Below are 15,975 nucleotides of genomic sequence, written 5' to 3'. Positions count from 1 at the left end.
TATATATATATATATTGGCTTATTTAGATATTGACATTTTATTTGCACAGAACTTAATACTTGTGCTGTCCTAGAAAAAAGATGATCACAGCCAATGGATGATGTTTTGAATCTATTCAAACATTTTTGTTTTTTGTAAAAGTCTTTCATTGTCTATAATCATCAAATACGAACTGAAAGATTCCAATAGTTGCTCAAATACTACTGGCTACGAGCATCTGTTTTGAATGTTAAAGATGAAATATATGAAATGAAAAGTATAATATCTGTTTTTATATCATGATCTTCACCGTTTGGACAAATAAATATGTATTTACCATTGACCTGTTTTACTTCTGTGTCTGTATTAAATATATGGCTGTTTATGTGTACGTTTATCCAGCTGTATATTCTACTGTTAATGTAGTTTCGAATTATTAATAAATGAGCGTCTGCAAACTCATCTATCTGTATATTTATGTCTGGTCTTTTATGCAGTCTTTAGTTGGTATTACTTGTGGCTACCCTTATATATGTCTATTGTTTGTGTAGTCATAGTTTTACCGGTCTACAGGCTGCATATTTTTAACTCACCTTATATCAGTCTTTATTGTTTGTATATTTAGAGCTGACTTTTTATCATTCTATTTTTATATATTTAGAGCTGCTTTATATGTTTACAGTCTGTATATATGATGGTAAAATTATAGGTGGCTTTATATCTTAGTTTGGATGCTTGTTTCATTTTATTTTTAGACTATTCCGTAAATGTTTAGATTCGCAACAAACTTCGGAGTTTCTTTCTTTTTTTTCAGTGAAGTAATACGATTTTTTTTCTACAAAGCTTATATCAACTCTGTCTGTGTGTTTGTTTTGTAAAAAGTTTGTACACGTTATTACTCACACACACTTTCTCGGATCAAGCTGAAACTTTGCACAATTATTCATTGGTGTGGATCTATTTAAAAAAAAAAAATTCAATTCATTACTGTTTTTTATACTAATGGGGAAAATTAATCCTTCAGTATTCACAGATATGGTTAAATATGGTAGGTTTCGTCCCCTTGAATAATTGTACACGTCATTTCTCCCACAGTCACCCATGCTCGGATTAAGATGAAGCTTTAAACAACTATTTATTGTACTTAACAGAATATTAATCAATTACAAAATTAACTAATTAGTCAATTAATTTTTGGATACTAATTACTTTGATATTGAATAAAGGGAAATAACTTATACAGTCTTGAGTGATATAGTGCGGAGTTCTTCCCTTTAGATAAGCTTTGATTTTTAGCGGCCCCCCGAAAGGGGAAAAGACGCTATTAGTTTTGTGTTCTAAACGCGAAAAATCTATTTTTTTAAATCACTTATGCAAGCAGTATTGTCATAAAAATACACCACTTTTACAACTATTGCATGGAAAGCTCTTTAGTATGGGATATGCCAGTTTACCATATTTTAAACATGTTTATACAAATGGTTTTAGACTTTTTGTTAAAAAAATATTTTTTTACATTTGTATTGCTAAGTTATGTAAGTTCTGTCCTACTAACTACTACATTTACCCAAAAATAATGTTTACTTTTTTTAAAGAGAAAAAAATTTGTTTAGTATGCATATAAGTTGGACATAATTTGAAACAACAATTAATAAGTAGGTTTTTATATTATCGCGTGAACTGCAGTGTTATACTACAGCCATAGAACTAAAGGAATTTTTTTTTTTTACGGAAATGTTTTTTTGAGGATGTGAATAAGAGATTGACCCTTTACAAAACAATTAGATGAATTAGATATTCATTATAAGACATCAGTTAGGCCAGATTCGCATTTAACTTCACATTCACTTTCACCTATCCTTTGGTCTGCTGGACCGCTGGGGCACCACACAAGATCTGTCAACCGTCTTTCTCCATTCTTCTCTGTCATTTTTCTTTGATAGAATTTAATTCTGATGTTCTTTCTGAAAATATTGATACCTGCCTGGGTGGACCACTTCGGGGGCCGATTTTAAGTTTGTTTCCACACAAACTGTCTTTGTCACCTTGTTTTTGTGTTGTTGTTTTTTTATTTTACTTGTTTAATATTCGGATAAATGTTTTCGGAATTTTTTTTAATATATTTTTTTTTAATTTCCTGTATTGGTCCAGTATCGCCAAAATAAATTGCAAACTCTTAGCAGAAATGCATTAGATCTAGATTTGATTCATTCTTGAACACATTTGCTTTGTTGTTGTTGTTGTTGCAAGGCTTCAGGTTGGTTCAGAATCGAATTGAAGATGTCGTAGAGGGGAACTGTAGAAACCTATCGGCATCCTCTTGGTATTCTTGGTGTTCATGCGCAGCGAAGGGTTAGGGTTAACAAAACAAACTAGAAGAAATCTGCTTTCTGTCGCGGCTATGGAAGAAAGTGTTTGTAGTGGTTCTAAACTAAGGCAGGCTAGAAAAATAACTAGAAATTGAACTCGATTAAAATCTACACACCAACACAGCGAGCACATGAACTGTTTTGTGCACACTAACATTAAATTTGGTCCTTACCTTTGTTATTGGACTTCATTTTTTTTTAGCCTTTAATAAATTAGTGTTTTTTCTATCTGTTGAGAAATGAAACGGTTCAATAAGAATTCTGTGCCTTATGCTCGTACTGGAACGTCGCTCTTGCATGGTTTACAGTAACTGTTCTATCTCCATAGGCCGGAGGTTGAAACAAATCTGTCTATTTAGATCTAGTATTAGGTCACTATAGTCTCTAGGTTTACAAATGTATAGATCTAGTATTAGGTGACTATAGTCTCTAGGTTTAAAAATGCGTAGATCTAGTATGCCTGCCTATCTCAGACATACCCACCCCCGACCCCCCCGCAGGTTACCGTGTCGTCTGGGTGCTGCACATATAAACTTGCGTGTTGTATGTAAATCCATGTCATTCAGTGCATCGTGAAATGTTTATGGGTCAAGTCTTCGTCAGTTTGAAGTAACAAAACTGTGACCGTGTGCTGACACCATATAAAAACTATGCTTGTCATTAATTGTATGTGTGTTGTGCTTCGATAAATAGTCTGTGTCCTTTGAGGTGGATCAAAAGCACTACACTATTTATTGGTGTATTCTTTCAGTTGCGCATGTTTGGACTGTTCATTGGCAGCTAGTCGTGTTTATCTAGTAGGAAATACTCTGCTGCACCACATGTTGTTTGTATGTCAACATGTCACGTGACCCGGAGGGGGGCTGGTTTCGTGTCCTTTATATAACCTTGTTTAGTAGGCCTACACTAAACAGCTTGGAAAGTAACACCACCTTTGCGTACTTTTAAAAACACAGCTGGGTATGAAGTTCATTGCTGTGCAATTAAAAAAGAATCAAATGACTTTTTTTTTTTGTAATAAAGTTCCCCTCAGATCAGGTCCTTGTGACAAGTTGATTTTGCCTCTATTTGTTTAACATTTAACTCAGTATCTGGACAGCCAAAAAAAAAACCTCCCCCAATTTTTTTTTTTACTGTCTCCAACATATATTTATGCATCTATATCTATATATATATATACAGTACTTTTTTTGTGACTGTACGCACCTTTTTTAATGTTGGGAAAAAAGTATTACTTTTCTTGTATTTTAACGTTTATTATTAATTTATTAGTAGTTAAAAGTTAGGCAATCCATCACTGAGTACCGGCATTTATGTTTTTTTTTTTTGTTTTGTTTTTTTTTTACAAAAAGCACTGTATATATATATTTATATACATATATACATAAATATATAAGTAAATTTAAACATCACATTTTCAGGGAGTGAATTCAAGCCCCTTTGTTTGTTAGTGAAATGCCTTGCCAATCCATTATGATGTTCTCTACACTGTACACTGATATTTTCTTTTTGTTCACACAAGTGTCTTTCTGTGAACTAAGCACATTTTTATCATTTCATGCATTTCATTTGATTATAGAGCCTTCTTTCTGCCTAGGATTTACTTTATATTTAAATTTTGAAAGTTTATTAGCAACATAGTTTCATGGTGTAGACTGATTCTTCTATTTAAAATGAACACATATCTAATGCTAATAGTGTCTATCATTTTTCCTCCTGTAGGTTATACTGGACTGTAGGCTAAAAAAGGATATACAGTACACCAAGGCTAATCCTAAGTGGCACCACTGGAAGACAGATGAGAAAAGGTATGGACTGACATTTGAGCGCTCAGAAGATGCCAAGGCCTTTGATCAAGGCATCAGATTTGCTGTTGCTGACCTAACAGATGGTAAGGCACTTGAAGATTGATTTTTCAGTTTATATTATATTTAGAGTACTCTGGCATTTTTGAAGAATTAAGAAACCATGAAGGAAGAAAAAACAAAATATAAAATTAAAGTTGACGAATAATTCAAAACATTTGTGTATTATTACATCTTTTAATCTTATCTTGTATAATTCCACTGTCCCCCTTTTCACTTCAATACTCTTTTTTCATAGCAGAAATGGTTAAGTTTAGTTAAGAAAAATATTTTTTACATATTTTTTTTAATCTTTAATTTCCAGGGATGAATGATGAGACTGCTCCAGATGGAGATGAGGTAATTAATGACTGTATAGTTTTAGACAGCTACAAAATGTAGGAAACATTCTGCCGATATTGTATAGGAATTAATAAGCATATTAAAATGTTGATAATTTTCTGGCTTTTTACTTTTCAGTATATGGAGCTGCCATTAAAGAGGAATGATAGCTCATCACGATCAGCATCCACAACATCCACCAACACCAGCAGCAGCCCTGGGACCAACTCACCCCAATCCCCACTAAACAACAACGACCCATTCAGTTTTTCAAATACCAACGCCAACCACCTGCACAGAGTGCATTACATTTCAAACAACCGTGCCTCAGCACGCAATGTGCACACAAACGGTGGGGGGATTGTGGGACAACAACAGCAGCAATCCCACGTACCAGGGTCACCTGTCAGTGAAAAGAACAGTCAGCATAAGTCCAGCTTTGACAGCAGCTCAGGTCAGGATGAGGTCTGGGTGCGGACGTCTGTAGATCCGGCATCTTTGAGCGGCAAATCTGATCAAGGGCTGATAGACTATGGTGATCATGGGGACCTGTACAAGGAGGAATCCTATGTTGTCTTTAACAAGAGCAAAGTGGGTTCTCTACACGAGTACAGCTACCCAGATCTAGAACCACAACAGAAGCCTCCATCTCAGCGTAGCAGCACAAAAAAGCAAGCACTAAGCTTGTCTACAAACCAGACAACACAGCCTTATCCTCCACTCCCAATCAAAAACAAATCCAAGAACAAAAGCAACACTGGCGGGGGAGATGGGGGAAAGCACGAACAGTCAGGGGCCCATCGACGTTTAGTGTCCCCTCAAGTCCAGTGTAAACATTGTCGAGAATTATTCTCTTTAGAGGAGAACCCTAGGGGCTCGTGCGAAGATGCACCAGATTCTGTGGAACGTTGCATCGAATGTGTGACCTGTGTTACTTGCACAAAAGGATTAATGTACCACTGTTGGTCAGATGCAGATGGAGAGTTTGGGCACCCGTGCTCATGCGATCCTAGCGACACAAGCTTGTGCAAGCGCTGGACAGCTTTAACACTATTATCGCTGTTCCTGCCCTGTTTATGGTGCTACCCTCCTCTAAAAGCCTGTCACCACTGTGGAATCTTGTGCGGTCTCTGCGGTGGGCGACACAAGGCAGCATGACCACATGATTAGACAACATTTGCAAGTAGATGTTTTTTTTAACACTTTGCTTTCCTTTTTTGTTTTCTTGTTGCTTATTATTCTCTCACTAAAGAGACAAATGTTAAGGTAGAAGAAAGAGAAATCACTTCTCCTGCCATAGTGTATTGCTTGTATTGGATATAAGTCCAAAGATCATCTAAAGGATACATAATCATGATGTATGTGTGTTTGTGTAAGAGCTGTATTTGTGTGAGTGTAAATCATGTTGTTTTGAATAGCTTTATTGTTGTTGTTTTCATAGTGTAGTTTTGAAAGACTTTAGTAGATTGATTGAGTTGCATTCCTGTCTTAAAAATAGAAGCAAAAAAAATACTATTAAATTATTAGGAGAAATAGTAACTTCAGTGGAATGAGTTCTAAGGATTTTTAAAATTTTATAAAACTATATTTAAGTAATATGTAATTATCTCATAATTCTATCAACTATAAAAGTATAAGATGACTGTTCTACTAATATGATGCTCTTGCCTGTACTCCAAATAACATTTAAGAAACCTTTCCTAATCATTTTCAACCCAGTGTTTGAAATGAAAAGAATATTTATGAGTAATTTTTATGAGACTTTTTACCTCTGCAATTAGTGGTTTTCAAACTTTTTTTTTGTAAGGCATTGCGCCCCAGTCATGAAGAATATGTGCCTTCCCTAAACATTATAGTACCTTTTTTATGACTAGAAAGATAGGGTGCTGTAGTTTAAAGTGAGCCAGGAAAAAGAAACCTATCCAATATTTAGGTGTTAAGACATTTAAAAAAGGCAGGTTTTATTAAACTACTTTCTCCCATTTGTACTATGTTGGCTCCAGAGGACATCATTTCAAGTCAAGTCTTGGGAAGAGCAGGCAGGAATCTAGTCAGGGATAGGGTGGGGGAGTGGAGGGCTATGGATGATTGTTCCCACATAGTGCTGGGGGGGGGGGGGAGAGAGAAAAAAATCAATAAGTTCTCATTCACACTGGATAAGGCTTGGCTTGTTCATTCACACAGTGCCATGCTATTGTGAGCAGCACACTGAACTGTGAGCAGCACAGTCACACACACTGGCAGTTAAAGCTATGTGATTAGTGCCACACAAACAGACAGATGTAGTGTTGTTGTTTTTTTTTTTTGTTTTTTTTTTTTGTTTTTTTTTTACATTTGGTAGGGCTATTACCAATAATCACAACTTAATTCTTTTAATTCTAGATGAATGATGACATCATTACCCAGGCTACATTTTCAGTCAATAGAACTTGATGTGTGTACAATGAACTAGAAGAAAACATCATTCTAGCTATTAGATAAGGAAAAAAAGTTAAAGATATAATATATACTAAGATGGTTTTTATATATTGCATATATATTTCTTCAAGTGTAATGTGTTCAAATTGAACACCCCAATTAGTAGAAGTTATTTTGGTATTGTGTTGTGAACTTGTCTCCTATATGTGTATATAGAGTGACATTGCCAGCTTTCTCAAGCTTTTTATTTGTGTTTTCTTAGAAAGCTGAGCATTGTATCATTTGAAGGTTGTTGTCTCTCCACTTATCACACATATCTAGTATCAAGAGGGATGTACATGTAGCAATTGAAGGCACTGGATTCAGTTGAAACAACTCTGCACTGTCTCTTAGTAGTTTCTCTTACATTCTGATGGTCAGGAAGTGTAGACTAACCTGGTTCATGTAGTCCTTGAAAGTCTTGGACTTGCTTGTTAAAGGAAAGTGTGTGTGTGTGTGAATGGCTTCATCTCTGTTCATTTTACACACAAAAAAAGAGAAAAAAAAAACTATTCAAACTTGTGGATTAGGACTTGATTATCTCATATTAATTTTGTTGACTATGCAAGGGAGACACCATCACATGCACATTGGGCTTGGGGCATTGGTTGGGGTGTGGGGGGGATGCAATGGTTGTGTATTGAGGTTGTTGTAGATTTTGTTTCCTACTTTGTGTTGAAATAGATCTTTATTTGTGCAAATTTGAATTTTATTTTCATTCACTCAAACAGTTTTGACAATCTTCAAACCTTAAGGTCCTTGCTGTTTATCTGTTGCTAAAATAACCTGCGAAACCTAGATTTCATTTGTCTTTCCATAAACTTGTTAAATATTGTATTTTTATATATATATATCTTTATTTATATATGTAGCATTAGATTTCTGGTCCTAATCATTCATTATTTTGTATTGTAGTTAGCCTAGATATCTGTATGATTCCATGAAACTATAGGTGACAAGTGAGTCTAGGTGTTCTAGTTTAGATGAACAATTACAACAAGGACCTTTTGCATTTGTAAGAACAACAAACTGAATCTGCAATATATGAACATATTGTGTTAATGTACATTTTTTTAATATTAAAACAAACAAACAAACATAAATCAATCAGTGGACTACTATACACTAAGTTTATGTTAGTGACTATGTGGGCTTTTAGTCCAGACAATGTGGTCTTCTTATTGTCATGTAGTAACTAGAGAAGTGTATTTTAAGTTGCTGAACTCTGTTGTTAGACATTACTTGTGCTATATGCACACACAGACAGACTATTCCCTAACCATTTTGTACAGACATGCATTTTATACTCTGCTGCTTGTTAGATTCTCATGAGAATAATTTTGTTTCAAAGTTATGTTGCTGCCATTTAAAAAAATTTCCCATTAAGCTGACCATTTTCAATCAAATTGATTTTTTTTTTTTAAATAACTTCTGCTAGCTGTTATGTATTCTTTGTGGGATTTTTTTGTTTGTTTGTTTGTTTTTGTAATGTTTTGGTTGTTGTTAAATGTGGATTTCATTTTCTGACCTATCCCTCCAGCAGAATTGTGTTTTATTATTACTGCAAATGCAATTTTGTTACCATTCTTTAAAACAAAAATGATGTGAACCTATGCCTTACGGTGACACACTCTACATTTTAGGGGGCTAACATCAATAGTATGTTGTCATTCTTTGTAAGGCTACATAGTGGTCTGTTTTATTTCTGCAGAACAGAGTAGATTATTTAGTCCAATTAAGACTGGTCTTTCTACTCCTTTCAAGCTGAAATTGCCTAGTTCATGACATGGGAGTTTTCCTACTACACAATGGTTAGTTCAGAACTAAGAAACACTTTGATGTGTATATCAGTTCAATCCTGGTATCTTCTAGCTGTGCTTTGCAGACATGATTTACATTTATGCTCTATCCCCTTATTGCCTTGATCAGTGTGTAGCTGTGCGACTGTTGTGTCAGGGTCAAATGTACATGTAACCTTCTGTTACACAAAAGATGCAAAGATTTCATTCTGTATTGTGCTTGTGTTGACCAGCTTCAATCTTCTTGCACTTGCTGCCTGGATATTAGACAGTTATGTTGTTTTAGTCTATTCCTAGAGAACTAATACATTTTGATCTGTTGTAACTCTATAGATGAAATGAACAGCAGGTTGCTCACTTATCAGATAAGGAATCCTAGAAGGTTGGTGGGGGGGAAAGTTTTTGTACATTACCGTTCGAACCCCCATCTTTGCATTGTTTTAAGTCTAGTCATTTAACTCTTTCAGCCTGTTGCTAAAATAGCAATGGATGCGGGCAAAAATGGCTACCAGTTTTTGTTTACAATAGGGTTATAAAAATATTTTTTATCTCATAAACGGTAAATCACAGATAAATAAAGTTATATATCAAATTAAAGCAAAAATCTTCACCAACACAACTCTTTTAATCTTTTTGTAGTTTATTTAATTTGTATAGATGATTTTGCAGGTTGAATAGGATGGAAAAAAATAAAAGAGTAAAAAAAATTTTTTTTGTCTAGGTTTGTTATACATAATATATGTATAATATTGCTTGAAAAGAGTATATTTTGTACTCATTTTAAAGTAAATTCATTTTGATAAACATAAATCAAGTTTTTTTTCCTAATTTCTTGCTTATTTATTTTAATTTAATTTTTTTTCTAAATTGCATTAATTTTAATTAAACTACTTTTTTTTCCATATCTATTATAAAATAATTTTTTTAAATTTCTTTATTATTACAGTCACCATAAATTATATATTAAACTATATAGATATGCATAAGAATTCTTTTTTACCCTTTCTTTATTCTTTTAAATGTAAATAATTTGTAATTTCATGTCTTACATCATAGTCAATTTTTTTTCGCCATTTTTTTTTCTTTGCAATAACATCAATATATACTCTTTATTTTTTTTGTATTGACCATTTTGACTAAATACTTTTCATTAATTAGAAAGAGGATTCATTTCTGAATAATTTGATATACAACACTTAAACATGCAGTGAAGATTATAAAACAGATATTACCTTAGACACGTAGAGTTGTAAATCCAATTCGAAATCATTTTTGGCAAAAAACAATATCCAGTGAAATAGGAATAATATTTACATTTTACACACACACACACATATATATACATTTATTTACATTACATAGATGCTACTGCCACTACTCGAAAGCTATATTTTTGCCAGATCCTCATGGTATAGACGAAAACAATGTTTCACACAGAGCCGAGGTTGCGACGGGCAACCCGAGCAAAAGAATCTAGTCCGCTTCCGTTGTGATTGACTCTTGCAATAGACACAAGGGCGATCATTCTCTTCATAATGAACAAGATGAGGCCCAGGTGCTATTTTGCTGTCAGCTTTAACAGTCTTCACTTTCACCTGTCTGGGAACATCACCCAGTGCAGTGGCAGCATCAACTAAACCATCAATTAAAGTTTCTTTAAATTTTTTTAAAGAAAGCTTTTTTGAAGGCTGGTCACATGTAACCTGTGTGGCATTATAAATGATGAGGGCATTAATCTGTGCAATTTCTAATATCCAGAAAAAGACTTTCTTCCACCATTTCATGCTTTTTCTAGAATGCACAGAATAATAAGAGAGCATTTGGTCTGCCCTGTCGCAACCATTCATCATCATATTGTAGTCGTGAACCATTTCTGGCTTCTCGACAACACTGCGCTTCTGTTGCACATTAATGATGCGATTGGTTGATTTTGTGGACACCATAATGCAAGGCTTTTTAGCTTTCTTATCCTGCCATGCCACACAAAGAGCATCTATACTGCCCACAGACTTGTAATATTGAGTTTCTCTGTGACGCAGCTTTTGCTTCTTGAGCTCGGCAGGGAAATTTTTCCTAGCCAAGTTGACTGTCCCAGTATAATAAAATCTTTTCTGAGTTAGATATTCCAAGAGATCTGTTGATGTATAATATCTATCAGCAAAAATATGATGCTTACTTTGAAGTGGTTGTAGAAGGGTATCAAATATTTTGACTGCATGGCTGGTAATACTCTTTGATGAGTCTGAGTAAGTAGTGTCACTTCCATAATAAGTAATAAGATTTATTACATAACCTGTACTGCTATCACACAGGCCATAATTTTTTATGTGGTGCTTTTCAGGCTTACTAGGGTTGTACTGTAATGGTCCAAACCTGCCTTTAAATCCTATCACCATCTCATCAATAGCAACCTCCTCAAAAGGATAAAATGCCTTTTGAAAATTTGAACACATCATCTTTACGAAGGGTTCAACTTTATCCTTACCGACCGAGACCGCTTCACCTACATGCATCATGCTAAAGAACAAGAGTTCAAATCTAGCTCTTGTAAACATGGTATTAAACCATGGCTGATAATATATGTCTTTATTAGACCAAAAGTCCCTGACAGACTTTTTGTTTTGTAGACCTATCGAAATAAAAACTGCGAGAAACTTGTACATTTCTGCAACATTTGTGTCTGTCCAATTATTAAAAGTGGACCTGACAGTAGGAGGATTGTGTTTTTGAATCACAATTTTAGCATAATCATTAATGCTATCAACTAAAAAGGTCATGATACAACCATCTACTAGCCTGGTAAAAACATCAAATGGTGTAGAATCTCTTGTCAAATCTAACTCAGAATTGACTCCACTTTTAGAAGGCTGGGACATTCTAAATGTATTGGCAGTACTGACAGGACAATTGTCAGCAACCCTCTCCCATTGCCACCCATCATTATTACCACTAGTTCTAGGTCTAAAATCATCTGGTTCTGGAATTGTAGCAATAATACCAGTCCCATCATTGTTAGCTTCACTGCCACTATCACTGTCAGAATCTGAGTCAACCACAGTATCATCATATCTAGCTCTTTTCTTCTTCACAATGTTATCATCTACACCATGATTTTCTGGCAAATATGTTGAATCATCTTCACTATCACTATCACTAGAACTTTCTAAAGCTAAAAACAATTGAGTAGCTTGTGCTACCGTTAATCTTTTAGGCCTACCACTAACACTACTGCATCCAGGCATAGCATCCATGTTTGTTTTTGTTTGCTAAGCAACACACTAATTAAAATAATATTAAAACAAAAAAACAATCCAGGTTATTGCATAAAGACGCTTAAAAAAGGAAGGTTTCGTTTCTTTTTACTATTTTTGTTTTTAGAAATAACTTTAAAAACTCTAACTACAAGAAACGGACTAATTTTAGAAGCCACCCCCCAAAAGCCAGTATACTGGCAAACCAGGCTATGAGGTATAGCTGTTTTGCCAGTATACTGGCAAAACAGGCTGAAAGAGTTAACTGTAGCTGTTTCTTTTTTTTTTAATCTGTTCTCAGTGTTAGTAAGAAGCAGTCTGAACATTGATGTCTTTCTGTTCCTACTTAATACTTTTGATAAAAACCTTCATTCTTACTCTAATCTTTTTATGACTAATTGGATCATCAAAAAAAAGTAATTTAATTTAAATGTTTGGGTTTCCTGTCTAGCCACTTGTGTGTTAATGTCACTATTTGTACACTCTGTGATCCCAGTTTTATTTCAAGAGCATTCTTGTCAAAGCTTCCTTTTTTTAAAACAATTGAAAAGTTGTTTTTTGTTTATTATTATTTATAAACAAACATTTTGGGGAGGGGGGAGTTACATCCTCTAGATTTTATTATATATGTATTTATTGCAGTAGCTTTGGTTTTGTTTTGTTTCTTTTTTTTTTTTAAGATAAAATTTATTCCTGATTCTGTTTCTTTCTTATAGTGTTTTTTTTTTAATCTGAACCATTATTTGACTATTTTCTTTTCATTTGATTTTGTGACTTGATAACTCATTGCCTAATAGTGTTGATATAATTTGGTATAGAAATGACGTTTGTTTTGTTTTATTTGTTAGACAACTTTTTATTTTTACAGTGGGATGGGTAGGGGGGAAAGACTCTTATGGTTGTTGAATGCAATTAGTTTGATACTTACAGCTGCATTACATTTGTTGTCCAATGCTGTTTGGTGTGATACATACAAAATTTAGTTTATTTTATTCATGCTTTCTTCTTGGCCACCTCTAATCTCGTGTACAAAGTGTGGGACAAATCCTGTATATCTCTTTAGCAAATGTATTGCCACAAGTTGTTGTGTTGTTGGTTGAAACAAAATTATCATTAATACTATTTTTTAAAAAATCACTTATTTTTATTTATTATTTTTTATTTTTTTTTTGCCTATATGATTGTGAATAAAGAAAAAAACTATAATGCTTGTCTTGTAAGTGTAGGAGTGTTTTAATCAATTGGCTGCTAGTTGTCTAAGTGTTTTGATCCTGGAGAAATAGTGTTGAGAGTTTGCTTGTGAAATATATATATATATACCTCCTCTGTACATAGTGTACAACTTTTTACTATGGAGATTTGTGTGTGTGTGTGTAACAGACTAAAATGGAGGTGAAAGATGGCTGGTGTTATTTAATGCCATGTTTTATTTTTCAAATGCTTGGTTCAGTGTTTAATGTCTTTCCTTAACCATGTTCTGAACCAACTGTACAGTTAGACTTTTACAATTTCTATACTAACAATGAGGACAAACATAAAATGCTATAATTGGACATCAGAAGAAAACAAAGACCAGTGAAGTGTTATCCCTGTCATTGTTGCCTCAAAAATGGGAAAAATGTTAGAATGCTTTTTTTTTTTTTTCTTCTTAAGTTGTGTCAAATATTGTTAATGTCTCTTACTTAATAAAAATAATATAATTGAGTTTAACAAAACAAACAAATATTGTGTAAATAGTTAAAGAGGAAAGTGTTCTGCCTGCCTATGACTATTATGTTGAATATGTCTTTGTACATATACAAATTTAGTAGTACTATGAACATGTACATGTCACCTTTGTATGCCTTCATACAAGCTTTTATTTTTATTTATGTTTTTTTTTTTTGTTATTCCCAGAAACTTTTTTATCACTATAAATCTATTTATATCTTCCCCATTCTTTCCCATCTGTCTCCACACAGTCTTCTTGAAACCTAACCTTTTATTTTTTTTACTTTGTTTCAAACCTTAATTATACCTTGTCCAAATACTGAGATCAATTCAAAGAATGGAAAACTTTTCATGTCAAAAGGAAGAATCAAATTCATTGACACAATTGGTGCATGGAACTTTAAGTTCTGTTTAACATTTACATTTGTACAAAAAAAATAAAAAATAATAAGAGTGGCTATAATATCTTTTTTTTTTTTAACACATTTTTCTCTAGGCCATGTTCATAGCTACAAAATAGATGATTTCCATTGTCTCCCAGCTCTGGAACTTATATCACAATAAAATATACCCTGAAATGTTTCCACAATGTTGAATCAAATTTCATATATAATATCTTACTTTCAAATTATTTTTGGGTTCAATCCTTTGGATTTCACATTTGCCTTCTCTTCTTGTGTAAGTCACATTTTACTTTTCAAACACTACACTCAACACATTGATGCTACTTTTGACCTCCAGTACATGTGTGCATCCCTCTCAAAGATTGGGGAGGACCAGAAAAACAAACCTTGGTTCAGCACTAGTCCTCCAGCAACATTGGCAAGAAGGCAAATGTCTATGTGAACATGGTAGATATTGTCAACAAGTTTTTGTTTTTACTCTTTTACTATACAATTCATTCCCCCCTCCACTGTTGCCCCCTCCCTCCCCATCTCCATCCTTGTCATTTATCCACCCTAATGATATGTTCAGGCATGTCTGTTCCCAGTACATTTTTGGCTTCATGCAATGTTTAACACAGTGGCCTAGTTGGTTGAAGGCTTATGTTTGCAGTTTTATTTCATAGACTTATGAAATTACCTAACATAAAAATATGTTGTAAACTTGGTCCAAGGAAAATCTCCCAAACATAATCTACATATATAAATACTTTGGCTACTGTGCTTGCATTGTGTACATAATTAGCAGACTTGTAACTTATTTAATAAACCTCTCTGCTAAATAGGATTAGTGATCCTATTATTAAGATTAGGTTATTGTCATGATTGTAATTGGAACTCAAAATAGTTATTTTTTTCCCCAACATAACATAGCTGTATAGTTAGCTAAAGTTAAATCAGCTGAAACCAATAACTTGCAAATGCTAAGTCATGACAAAAAAGGTTCTAGCTAATTACATTACTTTCTAGTACTGGCTGCGGGGGCTGAGTGCTTTGAATACCATAAATCTAAAGCAAGTTTAGAGATCAATTGGTTGCATGAAGCCATTTGTCTACTGGTTTCTGTGACCTGGGGAAAGGATGAGAGAAAACATGAACCTCTTCTGTACTCTAGCTTTTGGCTTCTCTCTTCTTCAGACTTTGAACATGGTGCTGCTATTGCTTGTTTTCAGAATTACCCTTAAGATGTTTTGTTTTATTTCACTATTGATGCATACATTTTAGTCATTTGAGTTGTTTTTTTTATATATAAATTATGATTATATTTTTTTTTTGTCAAACTTTTCCCTAAACAGCATCTTTGGCTTTTTTTTTTCCTCAAGGGAAAAAAATAAAACTATTCATGTATATGATCAACACTCCATCTTGTTCTTTAATTTCTGTGTCCTGTGAGAGTATGTGTAGTCAGCCAGCCAATATAGTTTCCAATTTTCCACAAGAGAAGTCATGTACCTATATTAAGATTTTTAAAGACCTAATAATGCATCAATGTGGCCAATGGTTAATGAAGCTACTGAACTGCTTGTTCTTGTTGCAAAGGATGTCATGCATCCATTTTCAAACTGCTCACAGCATGTCACACAAGTGTTTTAGTATTAAGTTTGGTATTAAAACATGAATAAATAAAGACTGTAATCCACTGAAACACTAGTTAAATGAAGCCACTGAATTCTACCATGAATATGTAAAAGGAGTTGTGTTAACTCTTTCTCTCCTAATTGATGATGTCAACATTGATTTGACCCCCATTAAACTAAATTATTTTTTGGGGATTTATAAA

At 33.7% G+C, this 15,975-nt stretch overlaps 2 protein-coding genes across 4 annotated transcripts in view; one reads left to right on the top strand and one right to left on the bottom strand.

Moving 5' to 3' along the window:
* LOC106057067 (sprouty-related, EVH1 domain-containing protein 2-like) overlaps nucleotides 1–15,551 on the top strand; it is a 33,115-nt gene extending 17,564 nt beyond the window's left edge. For 2 of the 3 annotated variants that reach the window (XM_013214113.2, XM_013214115.2), the window contains exons 3-5: nucleotides 4,072–4,240; nucleotides 4,519–4,553; nucleotides 4,674–15,551. In XM_013214113.2, coding sequence (XP_013069567.2) covers nucleotides 4,072–4,240; nucleotides 4,519–4,553; nucleotides 4,674–5,693 — 1,224 coding nt within the window. In that variant the 3' untranslated portion in view covers nucleotides 5,694–15,551. The remainder of the gene's footprint in view (nucleotides 1–4,071; nucleotides 4,241–4,518; nucleotides 4,554–4,673) is intronic. The other variant, XM_013214114.2, reaches the window with a different exon arrangement.
* LOC129925013 (piggyBac transposable element-derived protein 4-like) lies at nucleotides 10,177–12,042 on the bottom strand. The gene has a single exon (XM_056022865.1). The coding sequence runs from the start codon at nucleotides 12,040–12,042 to the stop codon at nucleotides 10,177–10,179; it is 1,866 nt and encodes a 621-aa protein (XP_055878840.1).
* Nucleotides 15,552–15,975: the final 424 nt, after the last annotated feature.

This window comes from Biomphalaria glabrata, chromosome 3, assembly GCF_947242115.1.
Source record: "Biomphalaria glabrata chromosome 3, xgBioGlab47.1, whole genome shotgun sequence".
Taxonomy (NCBI): domain Eukaryota; kingdom Metazoa; phylum Mollusca; class Gastropoda; family Planorbidae; genus Biomphalaria; species Biomphalaria glabrata.
This window is presented reverse-complemented; position numbering and strand designations above follow the sequence as displayed.

Coding starts and splice junctions, on each gene's coding strand:
- LOC129925013 (XM_056022865.1), bottom strand. CDS start 12,042: ATGGATGCTATGCCTGGATGCAGTAGTGTTAGTGGTAGGCCTAAAAGA.